This window comes from Microtus oregoni, unplaced genomic scaffold (genome assembly GCF_018167655.1).
Source record: "Microtus oregoni isolate MIOR12 unplaced genomic scaffold, Mior012 000005F_ref0000423, whole genome shotgun sequence".
Classification (NCBI taxonomy): domain Eukaryota; kingdom Metazoa; phylum Chordata; class Mammalia; order Rodentia; family Cricetidae; genus Microtus; species Microtus oregoni.
In genome coordinates this window covers 46,610,580-46,635,247 of record NW_024543064.1, presented here as the reverse complement: position 1 = coordinate 46,635,247, position 24,668 = coordinate 46,610,580, and the positions used below count along the sequence as shown (strand labels likewise).

The 24,668-nt window shown below is 42.8% G+C and overlaps 1 protein-coding gene across 3 annotated transcripts in view; it reads left to right on the top strand.

Annotated features, from left to right (window-relative positions):
• Positions 1-24,668, top strand: part of Pde4b (phosphodiesterase 4B) — a 524,499-nt gene that overhangs the window by 101,751 nt on the left and 398,080 nt on the right. For all 3 annotated transcript variants that reach the window (XM_041651414.1, XM_041651416.1, XM_041651415.1), the window contains exon 3: positions 8,477-8,715. In XM_041651414.1, the coding sequence (XP_041507348.1) occupies positions 8,477-8,715 (239 nt within the window). The remainder of the gene's footprint in view (positions 1-8,476; positions 8,716-24,668) is intronic.

The following is a 24,668-nucleotide window of genomic DNA, read 5'->3' as shown; positions in this document are numbered from 1 at the left end:
CAAAGGCAAAGGAAGGTGTGTCGTACTGCCGCTCTGTGACTTCATGTTTGGATGATCCGAACCCAGCACTCTGTGAAATGAATAGCAGGAATAATTCTCTTCTTGCCCCAAGTCTATGAGCTGATTCATCTTTGCACACTGTCCCATCATCCACCATGACCTCCTCATACTTTAGTCACGTGTAGCAAACTCCTGAAGGTCACTTCCCATGGCAGGGTCTTTAGCACTAAGAAGGGTGTGTTTTATACACACTCACTACACCTTGTGTTCACGAGTGTTCCTCAGACCAGCAGCACGAGCCTCACATCAGTGACTATCAGGACTGCAGAATTTCAGGACACACCTGCTAGGCATACTGTTTAAAAACAATCCCAGAAAGTCCATCATGGTTGAGAAGCCTGACTCTACATTGTTCGAAGTCTATAAACACAGTCTCGACAGCTTTGGCTCTGGTCAACTGATACTATTTGCCTCTGCTTTCAACTGATCACTCCTTCACTGGTCTTTCATTGCACAATCCTTACCCAGTTACTCTTTAAAATTGATATCAAATTATATATCACCAATCAGATGTGCAAAGGGAAAGTACAGAGGAAAGGAGAAAAATAAGTGCCATCCTTTACTTCCTGTAAAAAGCCAGAGAAGCCGGGCGGTGGTGGCGCACGCCTTTAATCCCAGCACTTGGGAGGCAGAGGCAGGCGGATCTCTGTGAGTTCGAGACCAGCCTGGTCTACAAGAGCTAGTTCCAGGACAGGCTCCAAAACCACAGAGAAACCCTGTCTCGAAAAACCAAAAAAAAAAAAAAAAAAAAAAAAAAAAAAAAAAAAAAAGCCAGAGGAACAGGGAGTTTGCCGTGGTACTGTGACTCAGTTTACCGTTGAGTTCCTATTTCATGGATGGAAGGAAAGCCCATACAAGGTTTTATTTCTAACTGGTGTAAACATCATATCTCCAGGGATTGCCCAGTCTTTCAGATGTCTCTCCATTCTTACTCTTCTTTTAACCACAAGGAATGTGACAGGACAGGGAACCTGATTCAGCTCTGTTATACCAGAAAGGACAACAGTGTAGTGTGGTCTGGTCCTGTGCTGTTCTTTTCACAAGCCCCTCCTGTGGGGGACTGCGCCTTGTCTTGGGGCTTTGGCTCCCAGTCACATACAAATTCACCGTTTCCATCCCATTTCTTACACTGGTGATGGATGGTTGTGTTTAGATGGCCGTGCTCTGCTTAGGATGTCTACCGGGAAACTTCTGGAATGGAAAAATCTTTTTCTTAAGAAGAAGTTTGACGTTGGCCCTTACTACAATTTATGTACTGTTCTGGTTTACTTTAGCATTTTGATTTGTTTTAAAGGTTAAAATGGAGCAGTGCTCATTACTGATAGACAAATCATTTGTAACAGTTACTTTCCATGTTTCAGTTGCAGAATGCCCAAAGCAACTTTAGGATGGAAAGATTTATTTCTGCTCATGATCATGGTGGGCAAGAATGGCATGGTGGTGGGAGTCTGAAGCAGCTGGTCACACTGTATCCATAGTCAGGAAACGGAGATGGAAGCTGGTGATTAGTTAGCTCCTCCCCGTCTCGCTTTTTCGAAGTCCAGAACTGCAACCCACAGAGTGATTCTTCCTACTTTTAGCGTGGGTCTTCCTCACAGACATACCCAGAGGCTTGTTTGCCGAGTTACTCTTGACACCATCAAGTTAATAATTATTAACCATTGCAACATATTTTCCCTTTCTCATTGTATTTTTAGAAAAATAATCTTGATTATCCCTAAGGGGATAAGGGATATATCACTTGAAAGAGGAGGAACTCCACTTGCAGAAATATATAGAAAAGAAGCAATTAGTCATGTATTATCAACTCCACCAAAACCACAGTGGGTAAATAGTACATAGGTTTTCTATGTCCAGAGTGGCAGTCTTTAACCACCAGCCTGGATGGAGTGAGCTGTAAACAAGCTAGATGTCAGATTGTGAATCTATCTACATATAAATATTAAGAATAAAAAATATTTTTATATAAAATACACATTAAAATGGTAGCACTGTAGATATATTAAACTGTTTGTCAAAGACAAGTTTTATTTCCTTTGATTCTTTAAAGATGACTCCCAGGAAATTTTAAAGGACACATTTGAATTCCAAGCTGACCTCCCTTCTGGAAGACTGTGCCAGCCGAGTGAGCGAGCACTTCCCTCTTCCACCCAGGCTCTCTCAGCCACAGCACCCATCACCTGTGCTTCCCAGTCTCTCCTGACTCGCTAGAACAACAGAAGCTTAGGTTTTATATACCATGCTCTTCAATTAAGCTTTTACCCTTACATCAGATGCAGTTTGTTGTATTTTAATTTATTTTAACTCATCAGCTTATAATTAAACAGTTTAAATAGTCATTCAATACCACCTAAACACTATATATACACATTGTGTGTCAAATATGGATCTAGGTTCTACAAGGAGATTCAGCAATAAATAGTATAAGCTCTTGTTCACTTTGGCCTTACTTTCCAGAGGGAAGGTGGAAATAAGTTAATCAATTACAAAACCATCCCAGCTGTGGTAAAGGCGATAGAGGAGTCAGTTTAGGGAGCAGAGAATGACTGTGTGTGAGGGCATTTACAAAACGGCTGTGCGAGGAGACGTGTAAGCAGTGAGGGAGTGGGCTGTAAGGATATTGGGGGAGAATTTCTGCTAAGGGGAGAACAGTAAGTGAAAAGATCTTATTTCAGGCAAGACACTCTGCTTGGGGCTATGGGAATACAAGGATGGATAACTACGGTTCTGTCTTGATACACTCAAAATGCACCAGACCTTCAACAGGTGACTAAAACTTGTGCGTGCATTCACAACTTTGTATTTGAAAATTGACTTATAGAGGTGAGATGCAATCATGTGCGACCTGAGAACTGAGCATTGTAATTAATAATGGCTAAAGAGATTAAAGGGTAGGAGGGAGTTTCAGGTAACGGGAGGAGGGAAGACAGATAGGACTGAAGAAGACTTAGAAGAACCTGTAACTATGTGTATATTAAAAAAGAAGGAGAGATAATAACTTTATATATACATATAAATTATATAACACATACAGTTCAGTATGCATGTGGGTATCTATATACTGTGCACCCCCACACACCTGCATGTGTATTAGAACCAAAAGTCAAGCATCCACACTGACACCCCAGTTACAGTTTTGTGTTCTTAATCATGGATACCAAGACATTTCAAAGAAAACAACGAATAAGGGTGGCTGAGGTCTCCTCCAGACAGACTGTTCTTGTAATTGGTGATGACTGCTTACGATAAACCATATTTCTCAGAGGCACACTCTTTGTAACTGTCTCAAGGAACACCATGACATTTAGCTTTGATGGGAGCGCTGAATGTCACTTGGTGCTTTTCATAACCTCCGTCTCTGATGTCACAAGGCTTGAAAACCTGACCGGTGATAGAGACAGAATCTGAATGGAGGCACAGCGTGTGTTCTGGGAAGACCTTGCCCCTCCTCTAGCCATGAGGGCCACTGGAGAGCTGAAAAGGCCAGCAACTCTCCAAACCTGATGGAGCAGATGGCAGACCAAACACACGGCAACCGTGAGGCATGCATGGCTGAGGAAGCGTTGTGCCCACCCCGGATGTGTCAGGAGTCCTGACTTGATTTCGCAATGAGATGAAGATACTCAGTCAGCCCCATGCACTCTGCCCTGAAGACTCTGCCAGTTTAGGTGCCTCCGGCTTGCCCTTTGTGGTAACTTTTGTAATTACACTGGCAAGACTAATGACTTTTAAACATTTATTTAGAAATAGGAGGAGAATCCAAAAGCAGTTATTCCTTCAAGCATTATTCCGACATAAAGTGAACTTAGGGATGTGCGAATTTTGAAAAGAAATATAACGTTGTAATTACTAGAGATGCCACTAAAATTATTATTCCTTCCTGCAAAGATAGTTGATTTATGAGTAGTATTGGAACTGGTCAGAATTATGATGGTTAAAAATAGTAAATTCAGGTACAAATCACAAGCCCATCAGTTGAAATAACTGAGTTCAATTTTGAGGATGGTAATAACTTAGAGGAACAATCTACAAATTATGGTATAAATACAGACTTTGTGGCAATTATAAACAGCTCTGCATGTAATGTTCTGATTGTTCTGAAAATAATACTGCTTTCAGCATTGAGTTTAGTTTCTGAAAAGCTGTTTTGTCACGTCTTTTGTGGTGATGTCTCTTCATACTCACCAAGGGCTTCGGAAGCAGATTCTTTTAACTTAAAGCCTGACTCAAAAAATGCAAATTCTTAACTTGTTGGTAAGTTATTGTATATCCTCATTTGCTTTTTATTGCTGTGATGAAGAGCATGACCACAAGCAAGTTGTGGAGGCCAGGGTTGATTTGGCTCACATTTCCTGACCATAGTCCACTGTGAAGAGAAGTCAGGACAGGAACCTGGAGGCAGAAGCTGAAGGAGAAGTCATGAAGGAACATTGCTTACTGAATTGCTCTCGGTGGCTTGATCAACTACTCTTTTATACAGCCCAGGACTGGCTGCCCAGAGGTAGTACCACCCACAGTGGACCGGGCCCTCCCCCGTTAATCATTAAGCAAGAAAAGACTGGAGGCTCGTCTTGCAATGGCAGCATTTTTTTTCCATTGAGGTTTTCTCTTCCCAAATGACCTTAGCTTGTGTCAAGTTGACCAGAAAAGCTAACCATCACAGCTGAGCCCTTGACACACATATAACCACTATTAAACCATAACCTTTCTTTGTCTTCCCAAGACCTCATGTTAATGTCAATATCAAAATGTAGACCACATTCCTCATTTTAAAAGTTCCATGGACTTTAAAAAGTTCAGTCTCTTTAAAGAAATCCAAGGTCTCTCTAAATGTCCAAAGTCTGTCAGCTCTGGGTGCCTATAAAATAAAATTTGAAAAGTTTTATACTTCCCATTTCAAGAAGGGAAAACCAGAGCACTGCTGCAAGTCAATCAAAGCAAAGCCGGGGCCCAGACTCATAAATCAAGTCCTGTAACTCAGTGTCTGGGCATCTGGTATTTTACTTAAGATCTTCTGGGCTCCCAAGGAATCGGGCACCTCCCCTTCCCCAGCTCTGCCATCCACAGCGCATACAGCTGGTCTCACAGGCTCAGGCTGTCTCCATTCCATACCTGCTGTTATACTTGGTGGTCATACTACAGCTGAGGCACCTCAACTATCTTGGGATCTCGGCTGCAACAGAGGGGGCACCTCACTGGGCCTCTCCTGCCCTCTCATAGCGCCAAGCCTCAGCTACTCTCCAGGACTCCTTCAATCCTGAAGCTCTCATGCCACCAAAACCAGTAAATTGTGGAGAATCCTACACATTACCAAGTTCAACTACCAGCATGAGATTCAGTCTTGGCTCTCTTGGGACAGTCTGGGTGCCGACCCTAGAGAAATACTGCCTAGGAGATTTCAACTCAGTGATGCTGGTCTCTTCCTAATCACAGCTGACTGTCCATCTCGAGCAAATCAGCATCAATTGTCCTAGGGAAGCAAAGGTTTCATTCTCATGGCTTATGCCTCTGATGATTCTTCAACCATAAACCTCAGATGTTTAATACAAAATATCATGTGAATAGCCCTGGGGGAGTGGCTGAGGGACCCTCAAACTTCCCTCTGAAGCTTTGCAAACCAGGCCTTCACCATCTCCATTGCTTTCAGCAGTCTTACCTTCCAAGCTCCCACAGAGCCAGCCTATTAAGCTTTAAGAACATTAAGAACTAATGACTTTTCTAGCCCAAAGATCTGAACACTTCTACAATCCTCCCCAAACTACATGCTCTGGCCTAGCAATACCTCATGATCCTGGTACAAATTTCTATCCTAGCTTGCATTTAATTGCTGTAATAAAGAGCATAATCAAAAGCAACTTGGGGAAAAAGGGGGCTTTTCTAGCTTCTGCGTCCTGCTCACAGTCCGCTGTGAAGGGAAGTCAGGGTAGGAAATCAAGGTGGGAACCTGGAGCTGGGAACTGCAGCAGAGACTGTGGGGAAAGGCTGCTGCCTGGCTTGCTCCTGTGGTCCGTTCAACTTTCTTTCTTATACAGCCGAGGACCACCTGCCCTGAGATGTCACTGCCCACAGTGGATTGGGGCATCAATCACTAATTAGGAAATGCTCTATAGACTTGCCCACAAGCCAGTCTGACAGAGGTTCCCTCTTCCCAGAAGTCCCAGCCAGTGCTGAGTTGGCAAAAACTCACCAGCACAGTGTGGAAGGTGTTTGCTGTTTGAGGTATGACTTTGCTGTCCATCCCCAGGGAAGGCATCAAGAATTCATTTAATCTGTTTACTGCTGTCACACCTGGTTGGTAGTGTTTACTTTTCCTAAAAGAGAAGAATACTCTACACTTAATCAGAAAGTCCTGGTGTCTGGCAATGTAACTAAATGGTGTCTTCATTTCTTTACTTTGGACCAGTGTTTCTCACATATAGTTGACGCCTTGCCTTATAGAAGACTGTGATTTTCTTGGCATACATATTTGTTGCTGGACTTATGATTTCCGGCCTTCAATTTGTTCTTATATATTCACCTTTAATCTTCACTAGGATTTTGTTTATTCCGTCTCTTTAAAGTATTTTAAGAAATATATATGCCAAGTTTTCTCTCTGTTTCTAATTTCTTTTTCTCTCTTACACACACCATCCCCGGGATGTAGAAATTACTAGAGCTACAATGTACGCAGCCAATTATTAAGCATTAAGCCTCCTGATACATTCTAGGGCATTTCACACTCTGGAAGATTCTAGATTGGGTCAATTTCCTGTCACCAAGTGGCACTTATGCTAAATTTTAAATAAATGGTATTTCAAAATTATATGTCAAATATAAGAGAAAAGATAATATTCCATTTCTAGGTAAAAAGAGTGGAGCTCCTGAAAATTGTCACATCTCTTCTTGCCCCGATTTGCCATCCGAATATGGCTTTATCTGCTGGATCTGATGCCATAGGCCTGAAACCTCAAACACGGAGGGGACTGGGGTAGAATGGACACGTTCAAGGCCAGCCAGGGCTGTGCACTGAGTGCAAGAGCAGCCTTATCTAAAATAGAAAGTAGTAAGCGATTGAGGAGGCTGGAGATACTGCGCATGGTAAAGAGTGCTTGCTCCTCTTTCAGAAAGGACTCATGTTTGGTTCCCGGCACACATATCAGGCTTCTCCCAGTCACCTCTAACTTCAGCTCCAGGGGATCCAATGTCCTCATCTGACCTCTTCCGGCACTCCTCAACAGACACATATGCATCAATAAAGATATATATTTTAAAAGGAGATATTGGGGAGATGGCATAGTGGTAGAGCACTTGCCTAGCATATCTGAGACCACATGGTAACTTTCTGGACCAAGAGAATAACCAAGAACATGGTCTTGTACAGACATGTAAATGTTAACCAACAGGGCAGACAGTGTGGGAAGTGAGATACCACGCCTTTCTACTAAGGAAACCTTCTTAAGTAGCACAGCGCGAGACTGGGATAATGTGTATCACATATTTGTTGAAACTCCAGGTTCAGTGTGAGCAGAGTTTTCGGCTGAGCAGCCTTGGCATGGTGACAGGCTCTTGGTTAGGAGAGTAAAAGTTCCAGCTCTTGCTGGTTGATCTGAGTGGCCATCGCCAGGTGGCAACACAGTCAGTCTCTGGACGGAAGAGAAGCATGTGCCAGGCAGACCCTCATTGGGGATTTCCATTCCCAGCAGTACCAGGAACCATAGTCACGCAGAGGAATGGCAGGGGTGAGAGACTCTTCCTCACTACCATAATGCTTTGTCCTGTCACCTGTACACCCTTCATGCCAGCATTCGGCTTGGGCTTGAATAGGGCTCTTGAGGGTTGGATGTTGCGTATCTTCTATCCAAACTCTTGCCTAATTCAGTAGTAACAAAACAGTAACATTGCCAGCCATGAGATTAGTATGTAGGAACAGGGACAGCCAGCAGACTCTAATTACCAACACTCTGATAGCCTAACCTTTTTTCTTTAAAACACTGAGTAAGTAATTTCATATTTATTTGTAGTTTATTAGCATATACCAGAAGGGTAAACTAATTTCTAAATTCTATTATTAATTTATCAAATGTTGTTTTAAGAAAAAGAGAGTGAGAGAAATAAGAAAGAAATCTTCCAATCCATTCGCTACTCCTGGGAAATGTTACGTTTGAATCTAAAGATATCTAAGAACATACAACTGATAAGTTTGTCCGAAAAGATAGAAACCAGCCACCCCCCACCCCCACCCATCTTGCTTCTCTCTTAGACTCCTGAGGGTCAATTGCAAACTCTGGTTGTGAGATAATCATCATCATCATCATCATCATCATCACCATCACTGCTTCCTCAGTGACAGCTGGATCATGTAGGCTCATTTAACTCTGTCCTGGAGACATTTGAGTTTCACCCCCTTTCTTGTTTTCTTTCTCTTTGTTTCTTCCAGAATGGTAAGGACTATTTTGAGTGTAGCTTGAGTAAATCCTACAGCTCTTCCAGCTACACCCTTGGAATTGACCTCTGGAGAGGCCGAAGGTGCTGCTCGGGAAACTTACAGCTGCCACCGTTGTCGCAGAGACAGAGTGAGAGGGCAAGGACCCCTGAGGCGGATGGCATTTGCAGGCCAACCACTCTACCTTTGACAACGCTGCCCAGCATCGCTATAACAACAGTGAGCCAGGAATGGTGAGTAGCCTCAAAGGCCAATGGCGATTCTAAATCTTATTTTCCAATTATTTCAAATACAAATGTGTTGTTAAAACAACAGTCAGTGTCTGTGGAAACACAAGACTGTTGACTTCTTGCGCTGCAAGGTAAAAAAAAAAAACAAAAAACTCTTAAAAGATGGCAAGAGTATCTGCTTCTTAAGATGGGAAGGAGCAGGCCTTACATAGAGCCCACCGAGGAGAGAATGGGATGCATTTGCAACACTGTTGAGCATACAGCAAAGTGAACAGTCTATGATCTATTTGTTTCACTAAACTCTGTTTAGTGTGTATTGATACTTTTTCATTCAGAAGAGAAGACCGTATCCTTGAATGCTATTATTGGATAGTTCTTAAATGTTTCTGTTGCTCTGATATATATATAGTTTTTAAAATTATAATCCCACTTTACAAATCCCTGGATTTATTTTGATATAAAACACTCTATTATAAGTCAAAGTAGGAATGAGAGCTGTGTTGTGAGAGCTGGGGTGAAGTCTCAGTGGGTAAAGTGCTTCCCTCTCAAGCTTGGGGACTTGAGTTTGAGCCCCAGGATATACATAAAAAATGCTGAGTGTGGTGATATGTTCTTATAATCCAGCCCTGAGCTTGGCAGAGAAAGAAGGGTACTTGGAGTTACTTGGACAGTCATCCTAGCCTACTTGGTGAGCTACAGACCCATGAGAAACTCTTTCCTCAGAGGAGTTGAAAAATGTCCCCAGGATGACATTAGACATTGTCCTCTGGCCTCCATGGGCACTCCATATGTGTGTACCTGCATACACACCCCCCCCAACACACACACCTTTGGGATTACACCCTTGCTGGAAGAAGTGGGTGACTCGGCTTGGGCCTTGATATTTTGCAGACCAAAGCCTCTTCTTATGCATTATGTGCTTCCCAGCTGCAGACAATGCACTGTGACGAGGCATCCCAGGATTCTGCCACCACACTTTACCAGTCCCATGATGAACTGCCGTTTTTCTTTCACTGTAAAAGAACACACCCTTCCTCCCTTACATGATTTCCTTTTAAATATCTTGTCACAATAATGGAACAAACAACTAGTAGAGAAAATCGCTATCAAGATTTTGGGTTGTTGCTGTGGCAACCCTGACCATTTGATTCTTAGGCCTTTGAAACAGGTTTGCAGACTGAATGTTGAAGAACTTAGAACTACGGGGTAGTGAAGCCCTAGAACACTGTAAGCAGAACTTAATGGGTCATTCTGATAGGAATTCAGGGGACCTAGAAAGTTGCAGACAGTGAAGGTCCATCTCATGAGGTTTCAGAGGGAAACTGGCCCTACAAGGAAATGGGAAGTGGGCGGATGATAAGGTTATTAAATCCTATTAAATTCTGGCAAAGAATCTGGCTGTGCTCTGAGAACGTGAGTGAGGCTAAACTCAAAAATAATGGACTTTATATAGAGCTGAGGCACCATGGGCTTTTCTCTGTCTACTTTGGTATGTCCACTGGTCGTGTCCTTGGTCAGCTCACTTTGGAGCAGTCATGTTGGTGAGACAATATAGGTGTTGATTCTCACAAAGCGCTAAAGACACCCAGGGAAAGCTTAAAGCAGGAGACATGCTCTTCCCAGGGAAGATCACACCAGTTTGTTGTCAAATGCCAAGTAGTCAGTCCTGAAGACAAACATGCAACGATATATATCTATATACACAAACATATATGCATACAATAACAATTAATGAAAGAAGAGGCCACAAATTTGGAGGAGAGTGGAGAAGGGTATACTGCAAGGTTTGGAGAGGGGAAAGGAAGTGGAGAAATGTTGTAAATATACTATAAACTCAGAAATAAAAGATAAGTAAGGGAAAATAATGGCCTCATAAGTTCGATGTAGGACTGATGACCTTTCAAGACAGGGTAATATTCAGGTTGTGTCAAAGTTACTGTTGATGGCTCTCCTGGTCTACAGATAATGAATGCAGCAAATGGAGCACAGAGATGGTTAAATGTGTGGGATTGGGGTGCATGATGTGAAATTCCCAAATCATCAAAAAAAAATAACATTAAAAAAATAAAGTTTACTGGGTAAGGAAGTCAGCCTAGCACCATGTGTGAGAAACAATTGTACTTACCTCTCAGAGTGCTGAGAATATGGCATCAATCCCATGTCTAAACCAACTGTCAGCTAGTATTGGTTGTAAAGTGCCAGGCAGTAAATATTTTCAGTGTTGTGAGCTTCAAGGTCTGTCACAAGTATTCAGCACTGCCGCTGTGTTGTCAAAGTAGCCGTAGACAACAGAGTGTAAACAAGCAAGTGTCACTGTGTTCCAATAAAGCTGTGTTTACAGAAATAGGCAGTGGTATAGATCAGCTTGCCCAGGCAGTTTTCTGATGCCTGTTCTGAACTAAGGGTCTTGATATGACTCCCAATGCTATAATTGCTTCAACAATAATCCAAGGACAAAAAAACGACCCTGAGTTTCCTACCAGCTTGCTAGATTAGTCATAAATATAGACCTATGTGTTTATAAAAGGTCAGTGTCAGAGAAATAATATAAAGATAAATATGAAAAATGAACTCAGATATATAACCCCTTTGGGTGAGACTCAGGGGAGCTGGTCCAAGGTCTGGAATACAAAGAGGTTTTATTTGTCATGGAGGAAGACAGAGTAAAAAATTTCCTTTTGTGGTTTTGTTGGGAAGAATTCTTTACAGGCTCTGTGAGTGGACACTTGGTCCCCAGTTGATGATGCCATTTGAGAAGGCTGTGGAATCTTGAGGAGGGAAACTTTGCTGAAGGAGATATGTCACTGGGGCAGGAGTCGAGGGTAGCCGTGCCCCGTTTTCTGCTCTCCCTCTCTGCTCCTTGTGTCTCTCATTAGAAAACAAACAGGCTTCTATGGGATAATAATAAAATAAGATATAACAAAACCTGACACATTGGAATAGGATAAAACAACCAGACAGAAAAGAGTCAAAGTGAAGGCACAAGGCACCCTTTCTTTTGCATGCTCAGGAATTCCATAACACTAAACTAGAAGCCTCTGTGTATGTGTGTGTGTGTGTGTGTGTGCGCGCGCACGCTCGTGCACATGTGTATGTTTGTGCATGCATGCAAAGGACCTATAGGGTAAAAAAAGAAAAAATATCTAAATAAAATAAAATAAAATAAAATTTATGGCCGGGCAGTGGTAGCATATGCCTTTAATCCCAGCACTCAGGAGGCAGAGGCAGGCAGATCTCTGTGAGTTTGAGGCCAGTCTGGTCTACAAGAGCTAGTCCCAGGGACAGGCTCCAAAGCTTCAGATAAACTCTGTCTCATAAAACCCAAATAAATAAATAAATAAATAAATAAAATTTAAAATATTTTAAAAAAGAAAAAACCTTGACATGACATTATGAGACAAGGAACCTCCAAAGAGACCACTGATTTCATTTTCTGTTGGCCATCTACTGCTGGGCTTGCAGACTACCCTTAGGAGTAGTTTGTTGCTGGGCAGTGGTGCACGGCTTTAACTCCAGCACTTAGGAGGCCGAGAAAGGCAGATCTCTGTAAGTTCGAAGCCAGCCTGGTCTATGAGAACTAGTTCCAGAACAACTAGGGCTGCTACATAGAGAAACTCTATCTCAAAAAGCCGAGAGTTTGCAAGTGCTTATCAATTGGAGATTGCTTCTGGGTCAGGAATCTGGACATTTATGCACTTCTTTCAGCTCTAGTACCCTGACTGGTGCAGACTCCTGCAGGCCCTGTGCTGCCACAGTCTCTGAGCAGTCATAGATGCATAGATCTTGTTGAGTTAGAAGCCCTTGTTTCCTAGGTGTCCTGCAACCCCTCTGGCTCCCACATTCTTTCTGCCTCCTCTTCCTTGGGGTTCCCTGAACCCTGAGGAGAAGGATTTGATGGGCACATTCTATTTAGGGCTGCATGTTCCAAGTTCATTTTATACACAAGAGTTATGGAGTCCCCAAATGAGTTTCTACAGCAAACAAAGGACACAACACCAACAGAGGAGCAGTGCAAAGAGCAAGAGAAGATGACATGTGTAAGCTGCCCTGGCTATATAGGAACAAGGGGATCCAATCAGGACACGGAAAGCAGCCTTGTTCCCTCAAACAGGATAAGGGCAGGGAGTTGATCTGGAGTTTGGCAATTTGAAGACAATTACTGACTTCATACTCCACGCTTTAGGCTCTCTGAGTCTAGTGGTCTTGATTGCAGACCAAGTTTGCTTCTGAGCTGTGTGTTTTGCTTATGGGCTCGGGGGAGAATCACTGGGAAAAGCACCTTTGGAATTCTTGCTTTTTTCACTATTATATAATAGACATCAAATCTCAGGCTTAATGCATTTCCCACAAGCACGAACTTTGCCACAGATATTGAATCTCATCCCTTTACTCCTTCAATTTTTTTTTTAAAGTTAAATCCAAATGTTTTCTTTGCTGTTGTCAAGCTACTCTGGCTAGTCTTGGATTCACTCTGAAGCCCAGGCAGGCCTTGCACTCAATCTTCTTTTATCAGCCTCCCCAAGAAGCTATTATTTCAGGCCTGTGTACTGTTGGCTTCTTCCCCAGTGCCAGACATGAACAAGAGTTCCCATAGACTGAGCCCATTCCTATAGGTCCATTCATACCTAGAACTGTTTCTTTCTTACCCAGAACTGTTCAGTCTACTACTCTGGTTTTGGTTATGTCATCAGTCATTAGGCTAAATATGCCAACTTCAGGACACCCCTCCTAACAGTGGTTTCAGAGCTACTTAGTGATACATTTACCATTCGTTCTTTAGCCTGCACCCACATATCCAGCTGATTCATCTACAAACAAGTCTTGAGTTTTCCTCCTCCTCTGCCAACAGGAAGCAGAAAACAGTCCTTGAGTTAGCTAAAAGAATTGAAATGATGAGAAACAGCTGTGATAGTGACACAGGGCAAGGGGGTGGGGGCTGTATTTGTGCAATTTCCTGATGCCTCATGAACTGCCTGACTTTGTCTCAGCCACATTGTCTCCATGCTATGGTAAATTGCTGCCGGAGTCACCTGACTATGATTTGGTGATTCTGGTAGACTCTGTGGTGTGTTGGTAAATGCTCTCTAATTAATTCTAAAAATATTACACTGGTTGATATCTCTTGCTGAGTCTTTATGGTAAATATTTCTACAGTGACTAACGTACATGGGCATGCTGTCCAAGGATGCACAATCAGGGGAGGATGAGCTGGTGCAGTCTGTCTCCTGCCCATCACTGCGCTAAGGTAGCAACGCATCCTGTGATACAGATGTCATAGCTTTGGTCTGGAGCCCTGAAAGCGTCTACTGTTCAGAATGTACTTTGCTACCATTGGAGCAAAATAAACAACAGTCCTGCATCTTTCTTGCTTTGGGCTCCACTTGACAGGACCTTGTCTTTGTGTCATCTGACACAATGGGTCTTTTTGGTACTCAGATTATATGCAGATTCTCAAGTTTGGAAACCGCTACCAAATGTCATGTCTCTTTTTCAGTTTGGAGGGACAACTAATAACTAGCATTTTACTTTAGAAAAGATATTTATCATGATGCTCACATTAAAACTCCAAATATATTACCTTTATAAAAGCCTCTGTCTCTGGGTTTTGTTTCATTAAGTACAGTTAACTGAATTCGGTACAATTTTGTTTCACTCAGTACAATTAACATGTCATCCTCAATCTAGTGGGCCAATGTGATGTTCTGCAGAGTGTCCTAGTCATTTAAGGCTATTCTGATAGAATTAGGACAGACAGAAGAATTAGCATAGCCTCAGGACAAGATGGTGAGTGACCTCTGCTGTATGTCTCTGTGAATGGGAGTTTATTCTAGCCTTCCTTCTGATAAGAAAGAAAGAGAAAACAATGGTCGGTGTTCAATGGTGATGTGCTGGATAGTCAAGACTGGATTACTCTCTCATAAATCGCATGTGGTGTACAGCAGTATTAACTAAAGTGATAGCTTAGCTAGCTTGGGATAGTTTAACTTAATTGTAATTTTCCTTCCTCCCTCTCCCTCCTTTCTTCCTGCTAGCCTCCCACTTACTTTCTCCCTTTCTTTCTTTCTTTCTTTCTTTCTTTCTTTCTTTCTTTCTTTCCCGCTCTTCCCCCCACTTTATTTCCAGCATTGGGGATTGAATCTTGGGTCTTTTGCATGCTTGTCAAATGCTCTATTACAACATTATATCTACTGACTTGTTTATTGCAATATTCCACGGTCCACCCTCTTTTTTGCAGAGTCGTGCATTAAGTAGGATTACACTAGGGACCACCAGTCCTGTGGCACTTTGGTCTATGTCCAGATATGTTTAAATACATACATGCTTACTGTTGTTTCATAATTGCTTATAGTGTCTACATAGTGTCATTCTGTGCAGGCTTATAGCCTAGGAGCTGTAGGCTGGAGCTATGGCTTATGTGTATAGTAGGCTATACCATATAGATTTGCAGCATGGGACTATATATTATGATGCTGCCGAGACATGTTTCTCCTAAAGAACAAATAATACATGAGTTGTCCCCATACATGTTGCAGCTTGATAATTGCTGATTATCTCCAAATGCCCTAAGTGTGGCAGTCATTTTGTTCATCTCTCTTCAATGAGCATGTGCTGTCTATTAGCCTCTCCTGTTTTCAGATCTTATTGCACACTGATGGTCATCATCTTCTACTTATCTCTATCCCCAGGCTTTTGAGTGACACAGGTCTTCTTCCACCTTCACTGTTTTAATAAAGGCTGTGTCTTCTGGGCCTCCTAAGGAATAAGGTTTCCTGTCCTACACAATGGGCTTTTCTTGCATGCATGTTTCTTTAGACTTCAGTGACCTTAAGGAGTCTGCCATTTGCTACAGTGATCCTCGTGTCTCAACATGCAGGTTTTCCCTCCGCCCAAGTTTTCAACAGCCTTTCCAAGAGCCTGTTAATCCCCCTCCCTGAGATTCTAAATCCTGCGTCACTGGGACATTTCACCACAGTGAAAACATCCCCAACTCTATGACCCCCCTCTTGGTCTAGCTCTCCTCAGACACCACTCCCAGGTGGCAAGGGCCGCTCGTTAGCTCCTTATCCAGACTCGAAGACATATCATTTTCCTTTTGCTTAAGCTGACCTAGCATTTCCTGAGTCAGGCCGTGCTGAGGCCTGACCATAGTGATGAGTCATGAGAGGATGATGTAAGTCCTAAGAAGGGCGAGAAATGTCATCCAAGCTGCTTGCCTCATTTGAGCCCTGTGTAACACTGTGTGTGTTTTATACTCTGTCTTCCATTCAGTGAGAACTCATGGCTACTTTGGGCACACAGGATATAAAGTATCATCGGAGCAGGATTCTAGCTTTGTAGCTGTCTTCACAAACACCCCATCCAATGATCAGGCCCCCTGTCCCACTAGAGCCTTGGAATTGAGGCTATGAAGCCTTGTTGATAACCAAGTACTTCCCCTGCTCTTTAGCTGTTGTTGCCACCCTCCTGAAGAAGAGGGAGTTGCATTTAAATGCTAATAAGTCTGTTCTCTCACTCACACTTTGCTTTAATTTCTTGATTAATAACTTGAACGTATCATTATTTCTTAATCTGTGGTGCTTAGCAACAGCCAACCAATCCCTCAGTTCTTCTGGTTGTTATTTTTTTCATGTCTCTAAAACAAGCAGGGTATTTTTTTAGTTATTACATTACCTTCCATTTGTGTCTCACCTCAGGTCACCATTGGGGATGGGCACCATTAGCATTCCCAGGACATCCAGGGCTCTCCTTGTTATTAGCAGCAAGAGGCTTCTTCTCACTGTAAACTAGCTGGGAAATGCTCAAACTTCAGCTCCTCCAGCATTAGAGCCAGCATCCTAGGAACACTTTCGGGTGCCAGGCATCTTCAGTTGGGTTCTTCAGAGCAGACTTCGAGACAAGGATCATTCTTTAGTGGGTTTATTGGAATGTGCTCTGAGGAAAAGGAGAGATTGGGGCGATGGAGATAGACCCAGCAAGCGTGTACTACAGACGGTCTTCACTGTGGTTTCACCATGTAAAGGATGAATTGCACGACAGAGCTAGTCCCACACTGGGACAAAGCCTTGTCCATAAACCGTACAGGCAGGTTATTGGCAGTCAGCCCTGGTTAGGGGAGGGAGCTATGGCGTCCCAGACAGCTAGCAGGGCATGTCTTTAGAATGGTGATGGGGTACTCATCTGTACTACGTGCAGAAAACAGGAGGTGGAGGCAGCACCAACCAAGGAGATGTGAGTGGACCCTTGCAGTGTCCATCGCAACATAGCACAGTTAATATGAACTGCAAGCATCAGAAAATTCTTGGAGGTACTCTGTGTGCTGCAGGAGAAATGCTTTCCTGAGAACGCTTTGGAAATCTTGAGTTATGCCAGGAAAACCAAGATCCCCTCTAGGGTTCTTAGCCTCCTTAACAAACAAGCAAACAAACAAACAAAAAAGGACTTAGATGAGATGGATACTGGGGGCAATTTTCTTAGAGTTTCAGAAGAAGATTCCAGGGCAGGTAGCTGTTAATCTCAGCAGCTGTCCAGGGAAAGCGAGTGGGGAGAGAAAGCAGCTCTGCTTTAAGACCTGTCCTTATGAGCATCTGCTACAAGGCAGGGAGCCGGACTTTAGAGAAAGCAAGGAAACCCACAGTACCAGAAGATGCATATTTAGGTTACGGTTGGCATCTGAAAGAAAGAGATAGGAAAAAGAAAAATAGAAAATTGAAGTTGTCAATTAGAACTCAAAAAGGAGGTCAGACCCAGTCACGGGCTACTGAACTTGTAGAGGATGTGGTAGAGGGTGGGGATTCTGGGAAAGAAAATGGTAGTGTATATTTAGAGGAATAATTATTCCACCTATGTCTTTAGCAGGCTTAAAATGAATACATCTTTTTAAGGGTGGTCCCTTGGGGAGTTGACGGCCCAGCTCAACTGTTACACTGGGTCTCCACCCAGGCTTAATGGGTCCTTATTTCTGCTCTAACACTAGACCTGAGCAGGAGGTTTATGCTTCCCTTTCCCTCCTTTCAGTGAAACTCGCAGTCCCTTTGCTCATGCGTCTTTCAGGCTCACCCACCATCGCGGATGAGGAACACTCCCACACATGAGACTGCGTCTCATCTCTTGATCTGCTGCCAAGGCTTAGGGTCTCTAGATTGACAGTGTCACTCCCCACTGTGACCTTTGGGTAGGTCATTTTTTTCTCACTTGGAATATTATCATATTGAGAAATAAAATACACTGTATCTCTATTCTAATATGCGTTATTTCTGAAAGGGTTAGAGTAGGAAAGGAAAGAGAGAAGTGATGGCCCAAAAGAAACATTAAAGTAAGATTTGGTTTCCTGTTTTTCTTACTTCGGGTTTAGGAATTAGTATTTTATGATCTAGAAAAAAAAATAATTACCTTGGCTCAGGGTTTCAGGGTTGTCTGGAAAAAAGCCATTGCCTCTAAAACTGAAATTATGGTTCTAAGTCCTCTCTCTGTTTGCATGAACTGGCCACACTGTTCCATAAACACATGAAAAGTGGTAGTGCATGCTCAGACGTTGACACTAAACAAACCCATGTATTGTCACATAAATCTTGTGGCATTAGGGTGGCTTTGGAAAAACCTCATTCTCTTTCACCTTATGTTCTATTCCCCCAGACACAAACTTAAACTTTGCTTTAACTTGAAGCTCTTCCTTGCTATTTGCAGCAGAATGGACTTTAATTTTCTCCTTCCTGGCTATTAAATTGTTCCCAAAATGCTAAGCTCAGGTTGAGTCCTGGTGTGAGGATACAAATCTGAATGCTCTGTGGACTAGCAACTGAGAGACTGTCTACCTCTGTGGGAGAATGTTGGCAGAAATGTGTAGGCTTCTTCCTGATCCACGGAGAGTCTCTCTCCTCTAAGGAACTTCCTGTAGAAGGTCATGGTCCCTGGTGGCTGTCCTCCAGGCCAGTGTATTAATATCATTAGGAAAGTTGCTGAAAATGAAAATCATGGGGCCAGAAAGATGGCTGAGTGGTTAAGAGGCAGAGTCCATGGATTCAATTGCCAGCATTCACATGGTAGCTAGCAATCATCTGTAACTCCAGCTCCAGGAGATCCAGCACCCTCTTCTGGTTTCTTTGGGCACTGCACACACAATAGCATGTAAATTCAAGCAGGCAAAACACACATACTCATACAATAAATATAAGTAGGATTTAAAAAATAAAAAGTTATTGGAATTGTCTCATAAATGCCCATCTATAGATGAATGAATAACTGGATAGCAAGAATGGAATAGAAAATATGATAAACACATAATGCGGTGATATTTAACCATAGAGAAAAAAATGAAGCCCCTGTCATTAGTGCAGTGACATGGAAACAGAAGACAGCGTGCTAAGGGAAATAAGGTAGACACAGAAAGACGAGTGTTGAATGCTCCCTTTCAGATGTGGAAACTAAAAGAGAAAAAAATTAACTTGAAAGCAGCATAGTGAATCTTAGTGACAGGGAATGGAGCTGGGGAGGGAGACAGGGAGAAGGGTGGATTGGTCTGGTCAATGAGCACTCTGTGTCTGCGGGAATCTAAGAAATAACCTCACAAATGTGCGCACCTAGTATGTGTTGCTAAAAATAATATGCCCAGAATCCTACGGCTCTCTAAGTCTGTGCTTGTGTGTACATTTTATTTACTCTTCCTTATTTCAAGAATCCTCCCAGGTGACTCGGAGGGCTTCAAGTGTCTTTGAACCTTTGTGGAGGGAACTTCTTATCTGTCATCTCTGAAACCACAGTACTGGCCAGGGGCCATACTCCCTAGCCAGATCAAATCTTTCTATCATGGCATAGCCAGGACACCTAAACTAACTTTCCCAATGGCCTGCCCATAATAAAGAGGATAAATTCCCAGAGTTGTGTATATTATTAAATACAATGATTCATACGATATGGAAATGTATTCTAGGGGTTAAAAGCACACATCCTGTAAACTTGTCATTCAATTGCACGAAGATTAAGGTTCTGCCTCTGTGAAGTACTGGTAATGCTGCCCACCTTTCATGATGCTTGTGCCAGATGATGCAAGCATGGCATTTAACAAAATGCCTGACTCACTAGCAAGTCATCATCGGGTTTAATCATTATCATAGGTTCTTGCTAGGTCTCGGTGACTAGTTGCTGGAGACACCCCCACAGGGCACAGAGCATGCTCTGTCCTAGAAATGTGGAGAAACAGCATTAACCATTTCCTGTGTCCTTAGAATCCAGCTTAAAATGCGAAAGTTCTGCCTCCCTTCTCAGGTTTCCGTAGTCCAAATTCTATAAAGTTCTCTCTCATCTCTTAGTCCCTGATTTTACAAATTCCAGACCAAAGTATAAGTCAAGAGGTCCATATAAGGCCAGACGGTGGTAGCGCACGCCTTTAATCCCAGCACTCAGGAGGCAGAGGCAGGTAGATCTCTGAGTTCGAGGCTAGTCTGGTCTCCAAGAGCTAGTTCCAGGACAGGTTCCAAAGCTACAGAGAAACTCTGTTTTGAAAAACAAACAAACAAACAAAAATAGAGTCCCACACACCCACATAAGACACAGATGTTTACTGTTTACAGAGTCATGGTAAAACTATCTTACTTGAGGCATACTGTGTAAGCAGTACATTATCCCCACAATCCTTGCAATCTGTGAACGTGTTAACCTCCCATGCCCAATAATATAGACTCGCAGATGCAGTCGGTAGTGAACTGAGGTGGGCAGATGCCTCTGGATAACACAGTCTAATGTAATCACCAAGGTCCTTATGCGAGCACCTGGGAGAGTTGGAGAAACAGATGGAGCCAAGAAAGAAAAGTCTGGAGTGGTATAGAATTATGTAAAGAGTTCCAGTGGCTTCTGAAAGCTAGGAGAAGGTTCTGGATCTCTTGAAGGAATGTATGGGGAGCCAAAGAAGACTTGAGTGAATGTAGAAACACCAAAGTCCCAAGTGAATGTGCAAAGAAACAAAGAAGTCCTTAGTGAACTTGTATTGTTTGACAAGGGTACAATGCCTCTGAACCATGGGAGTGGCAAAGCCTTCCCCATACCAGTAAGGTCCAGAGGATGGCAAATCCTCCCCTGGACCAAGTAGGAATGTTGACAGTGTGCACAAGTATTAGTGTTAGCAAGAGATTGCCCTATACGAGTGTGTGCAGAACTAGCAACTTGAGCTTCCTACTCCCCCAATGCTTATGGCCTGAGCCTGCTGCCTACAGAAACCTCCTAGCCCAGCCCTCCCTGTCTGCTCCACATAGTAAACACGCTGAGGTTCTGGGTTGTGGCACAGTTGGGGCAGCTTCATCAGAGCGTGCTCAGCCTACATGATTCTCCAGCTGTGTCCATGGGCCTGCGTTTTCTTCATTCTCTCGCCTCTGCAGTCAGATTCCTAGAGCCAAGCCACACTGGCTGCGGCAGGGATGTGACCCTGCTCACCAATTTTCGACTTCTGAAACTTCATAACTGCTCCATGATATCTGTATTCATTGTTTTAAGCTATTAAATTTGTATAGTTTATCATTGTAGCAATCAAAAAAATCAACAGTGGCCTAGGTTAATAACATTTTCAATCTGTATAGATGTGTTTTTGGTGAGTTATTAGAGTGTCAATGATGATTGAATTTAATGATTATTTTGCCCAGAAAACTGTTTGGATGGTCAGTGATGCTTGAATGAGTAATAAAAAAGATTATCATTTTTATTCCAGAACATGTATTTTTCTTGCCTACATTTCAGCACAGTCATGAGTTATGTTATTAAGAAAGCATTTTTATAGACTGTTTGCTGATTAGTTCGTCATTCCTCAGTATTTTCATTTTTGAACAATTTCTTTTCAAATAATTTCAAGTTGGAGAAATCATCTATTGAAGCAGTAGCAACTAAACTGTCATAAAATGTAACTATCCAACACTTAAATATAAAAATAAATTATTAGTTTATGAGCCATAGCCACATTTTTAAGAGACCAAAAAATTATTATGATCTCACAGAAAATTATCAAACATTTAATTTGAACATATCACACAAACACATTTCCATAAAAGAAAAAACCCATTAAAGTAGTGTCTTAGTCAGGGTTGCTCTTGCTATGATGAAACCCCATGACCAAAGCAACGTGGGCAGAAAAGGGTTTACTTGGCTTACACTTCCGTATCATTTTCACCATCCAAGGAAGTCAGGACAAGAACTTAAACAGGGCAGGAAGCTAGGGACAAGGCTGATACAGAGGCCATGGAGGGGTGTTGCTTCTTGGCTTGCTTTCCATAGCTTTGTTCAGCTTGCTGCCTTATAGAACCCAGGAGAGCAGTGCCCATGTGGGCCCCATCTACAATGGGCTGGGCTCTCTCCCATCAATCACTAATTAAGAACCTGTTGTAGAGGCTTGCCTGCAGCCCAGGTTTATGGAGGCATTTTCTCAATTGAGGCTCCCTCTTCTCTGATAACCCTTGACATAAAAGTAGCCAGCACAACTAGTGTCTTGAGAAATAGACCTATACTTCAAGTCTTGGTCCCTTAATTCTTTAAAAATATGTTAAGATACAATTTTAAAAATATGGGATGTTAAGATACAAAAGTAGAGGTATGATACTTAATTTTCTCTGTTTCTTGACCAGTGTGAAACTGGAGTGGAGTCTACAGTGGCCACAGGGGAGTCCACGTGCAATTGTGCATGAACCTTCTCCTTTATGCTCACACAAAGATTTTCCACTTCCTTTTTCTAGTGTATGTTTTATTTTAAAGTAATTTGGCTGTATATTTCACATGCAGATTATTTAATTCAGTGAATAATTCTTAAAAATTAAAGCAACTTTGTATTGTTCTCTTTTGAATGTATATGTATGTATGCATGTATGTGTGTATGTTCACGTGTAGGGGTGAATAAGCACATGTGTGCATGCATGTGGGCACGACCCGGCATGTCATCCTCAGGAAGGCCGTTCACCACCTTTGAAATGGAGTCTCTGATTAAACAATTAGTCTAGACATAATGACCAGTAAGCCCCAGAAATCCTCCTGTTTCTGTGTCCTCAGCCTAGGAGGATAAGGACGCACTAACATATTTGTTTAATATGTGGATCCCGGGGGTCCAAATTGGGCCCCTCTGCTTACATGGTGATCAGTTTACTGACTGCACATTTCCCTCGCTCCTATTCTTTTAAACTAGCTAGATCTAGACTGACTCATCATGGTCACTAAAGTAACAGCAAGTCCATTTACATGGCACCCATCCATGTGCACACTGAGAGCCATGAACAAGAACACAGAAATGTAGGAAAACATTGATTGGCACCACGGGGAGAAGAGATGTGTTATTGCACGAGGCTGCACCGCTTCTGGGTTTGTGTGTATGGTTTTTTTGCTTTCTTTCCTGGGAGGACAAATTAGAGTCGTTCATTTGTCTTTCCTCTTACCTTAGTGCTCCTTTATCTATGCTTGGAAACAGTGTCTGTCTCAGATGTCGGCACAGCCCATAAACCTTCCAGCAGTGACATCCTATGACCTCTTGTGCTGAGGCCCAGCAGAAGCAGTTTGTCGGAAAGTGTTTCCCTGGAGTGTAGAGAGTTTATGATGGTGTTCAGATATAAAGCATGCTCCTGGGGAAAGTGCCACTCCTTTTATAGGACCATACTCTGTTGGCAGAAATGTGTCTGCCTCCTATTACCATAAAAGATGGCCGCCACAACAAAGGAATATTGCTACTGCAATATAATACAAAGAATGGAGTACTGTTTGGATATAATCCACACATGTGCACAAAGAATTTAAATAGTTACTCGTATAAACTGATGACACGACCCCTCCATGTATTGTTAAGGGGAAGGTTTTTTTTTGAGATATTATGGAGACAACAGTCAGAGGTATTATCTAGCGGAGTCCAGAGCAGAGAGGGAATGAGGTAGACTGAACATGGCCAACAGACCGGACCTGGCCCTGAGAGGAGCAGAGCGTTGGAGGTAGGGAGGGCATGCTCATAGCATAGCCAGGATGGCAGGATTATAAGAAGAACAAGTAGCAGGGGTAGTGGTGGGGGCAGTGAGCTGGAGGGCGTTTAGGGTAGGAAGGAGGTGAGAAGGGTTAAGACTCTAGCTAGCATGGGGCTTGAAATTTGTGACAGGTACTTGTGGGGATCCTGAAGGAACCTGGAGGCCAGCATGCACTTTGGTATATTGATAGGTACCTCAGGTAACCATTAGCCCCTGATGTCGGGGATAAGGGAAATACCTCCTTCTGGTAGGTGGGAACTAGCTTCTAGTCCCTGAGGGATGCTGGCCCTTACCTACCGGTCAGAAATCTTCCTATAGTCCAATACTGCCTTTTGAGGTTTTGGGAACTGGAGTTTCCCTTGGAGCTGATGTTACCCAAACTGCATTGCAGTACTCAGATCTTGGATTCCAGACTAGGTTTGCTTCCCGTTGATAGTCTGGTATACCAGCTCATCCCCTCATGAGCAGGGTTTTATCCTTTCTGTAGTTTAACCAGGAAGCATTTTAACTGTGTGTCTCTCAAAACCGGCTCAGGCCTGACCTCTTTTACGAAGCCCTCCTGACTCTTGTTTAAACATTGTGTACATAATTCTGACATTACCAGCAACAGCTGATTTAATAATTTCATTGGATCACACAGTCGTCTTGAGGGTAGGAACTGTCTCACTAATTTCAGAGGCCTAACAGAGTCCAGGAAGTGTATTTGGGGCTGAGCATGGTATGTTAGGAAAGCTCTTGATTTTAGGTAAGGAATCTGCTACTGTTGAGTTGCCAAAAGTAAACCAGAAATGTCGGAAGAGCATTCAATTGTCATTCAAAAGCCCTTCGGCCCCTGGCTCCTAGCCAATGGGATGTCCTAAGAGGAGACCTGAAAAGATTCTACAGTTTTCTTCTGGAATTTATTCCTATAGGGAGCATTCCAAACTGTCAGCAGATTCGTTCTGTATTTAACCCGACGCGGAAGCTATAAACCATGCGCTGGGC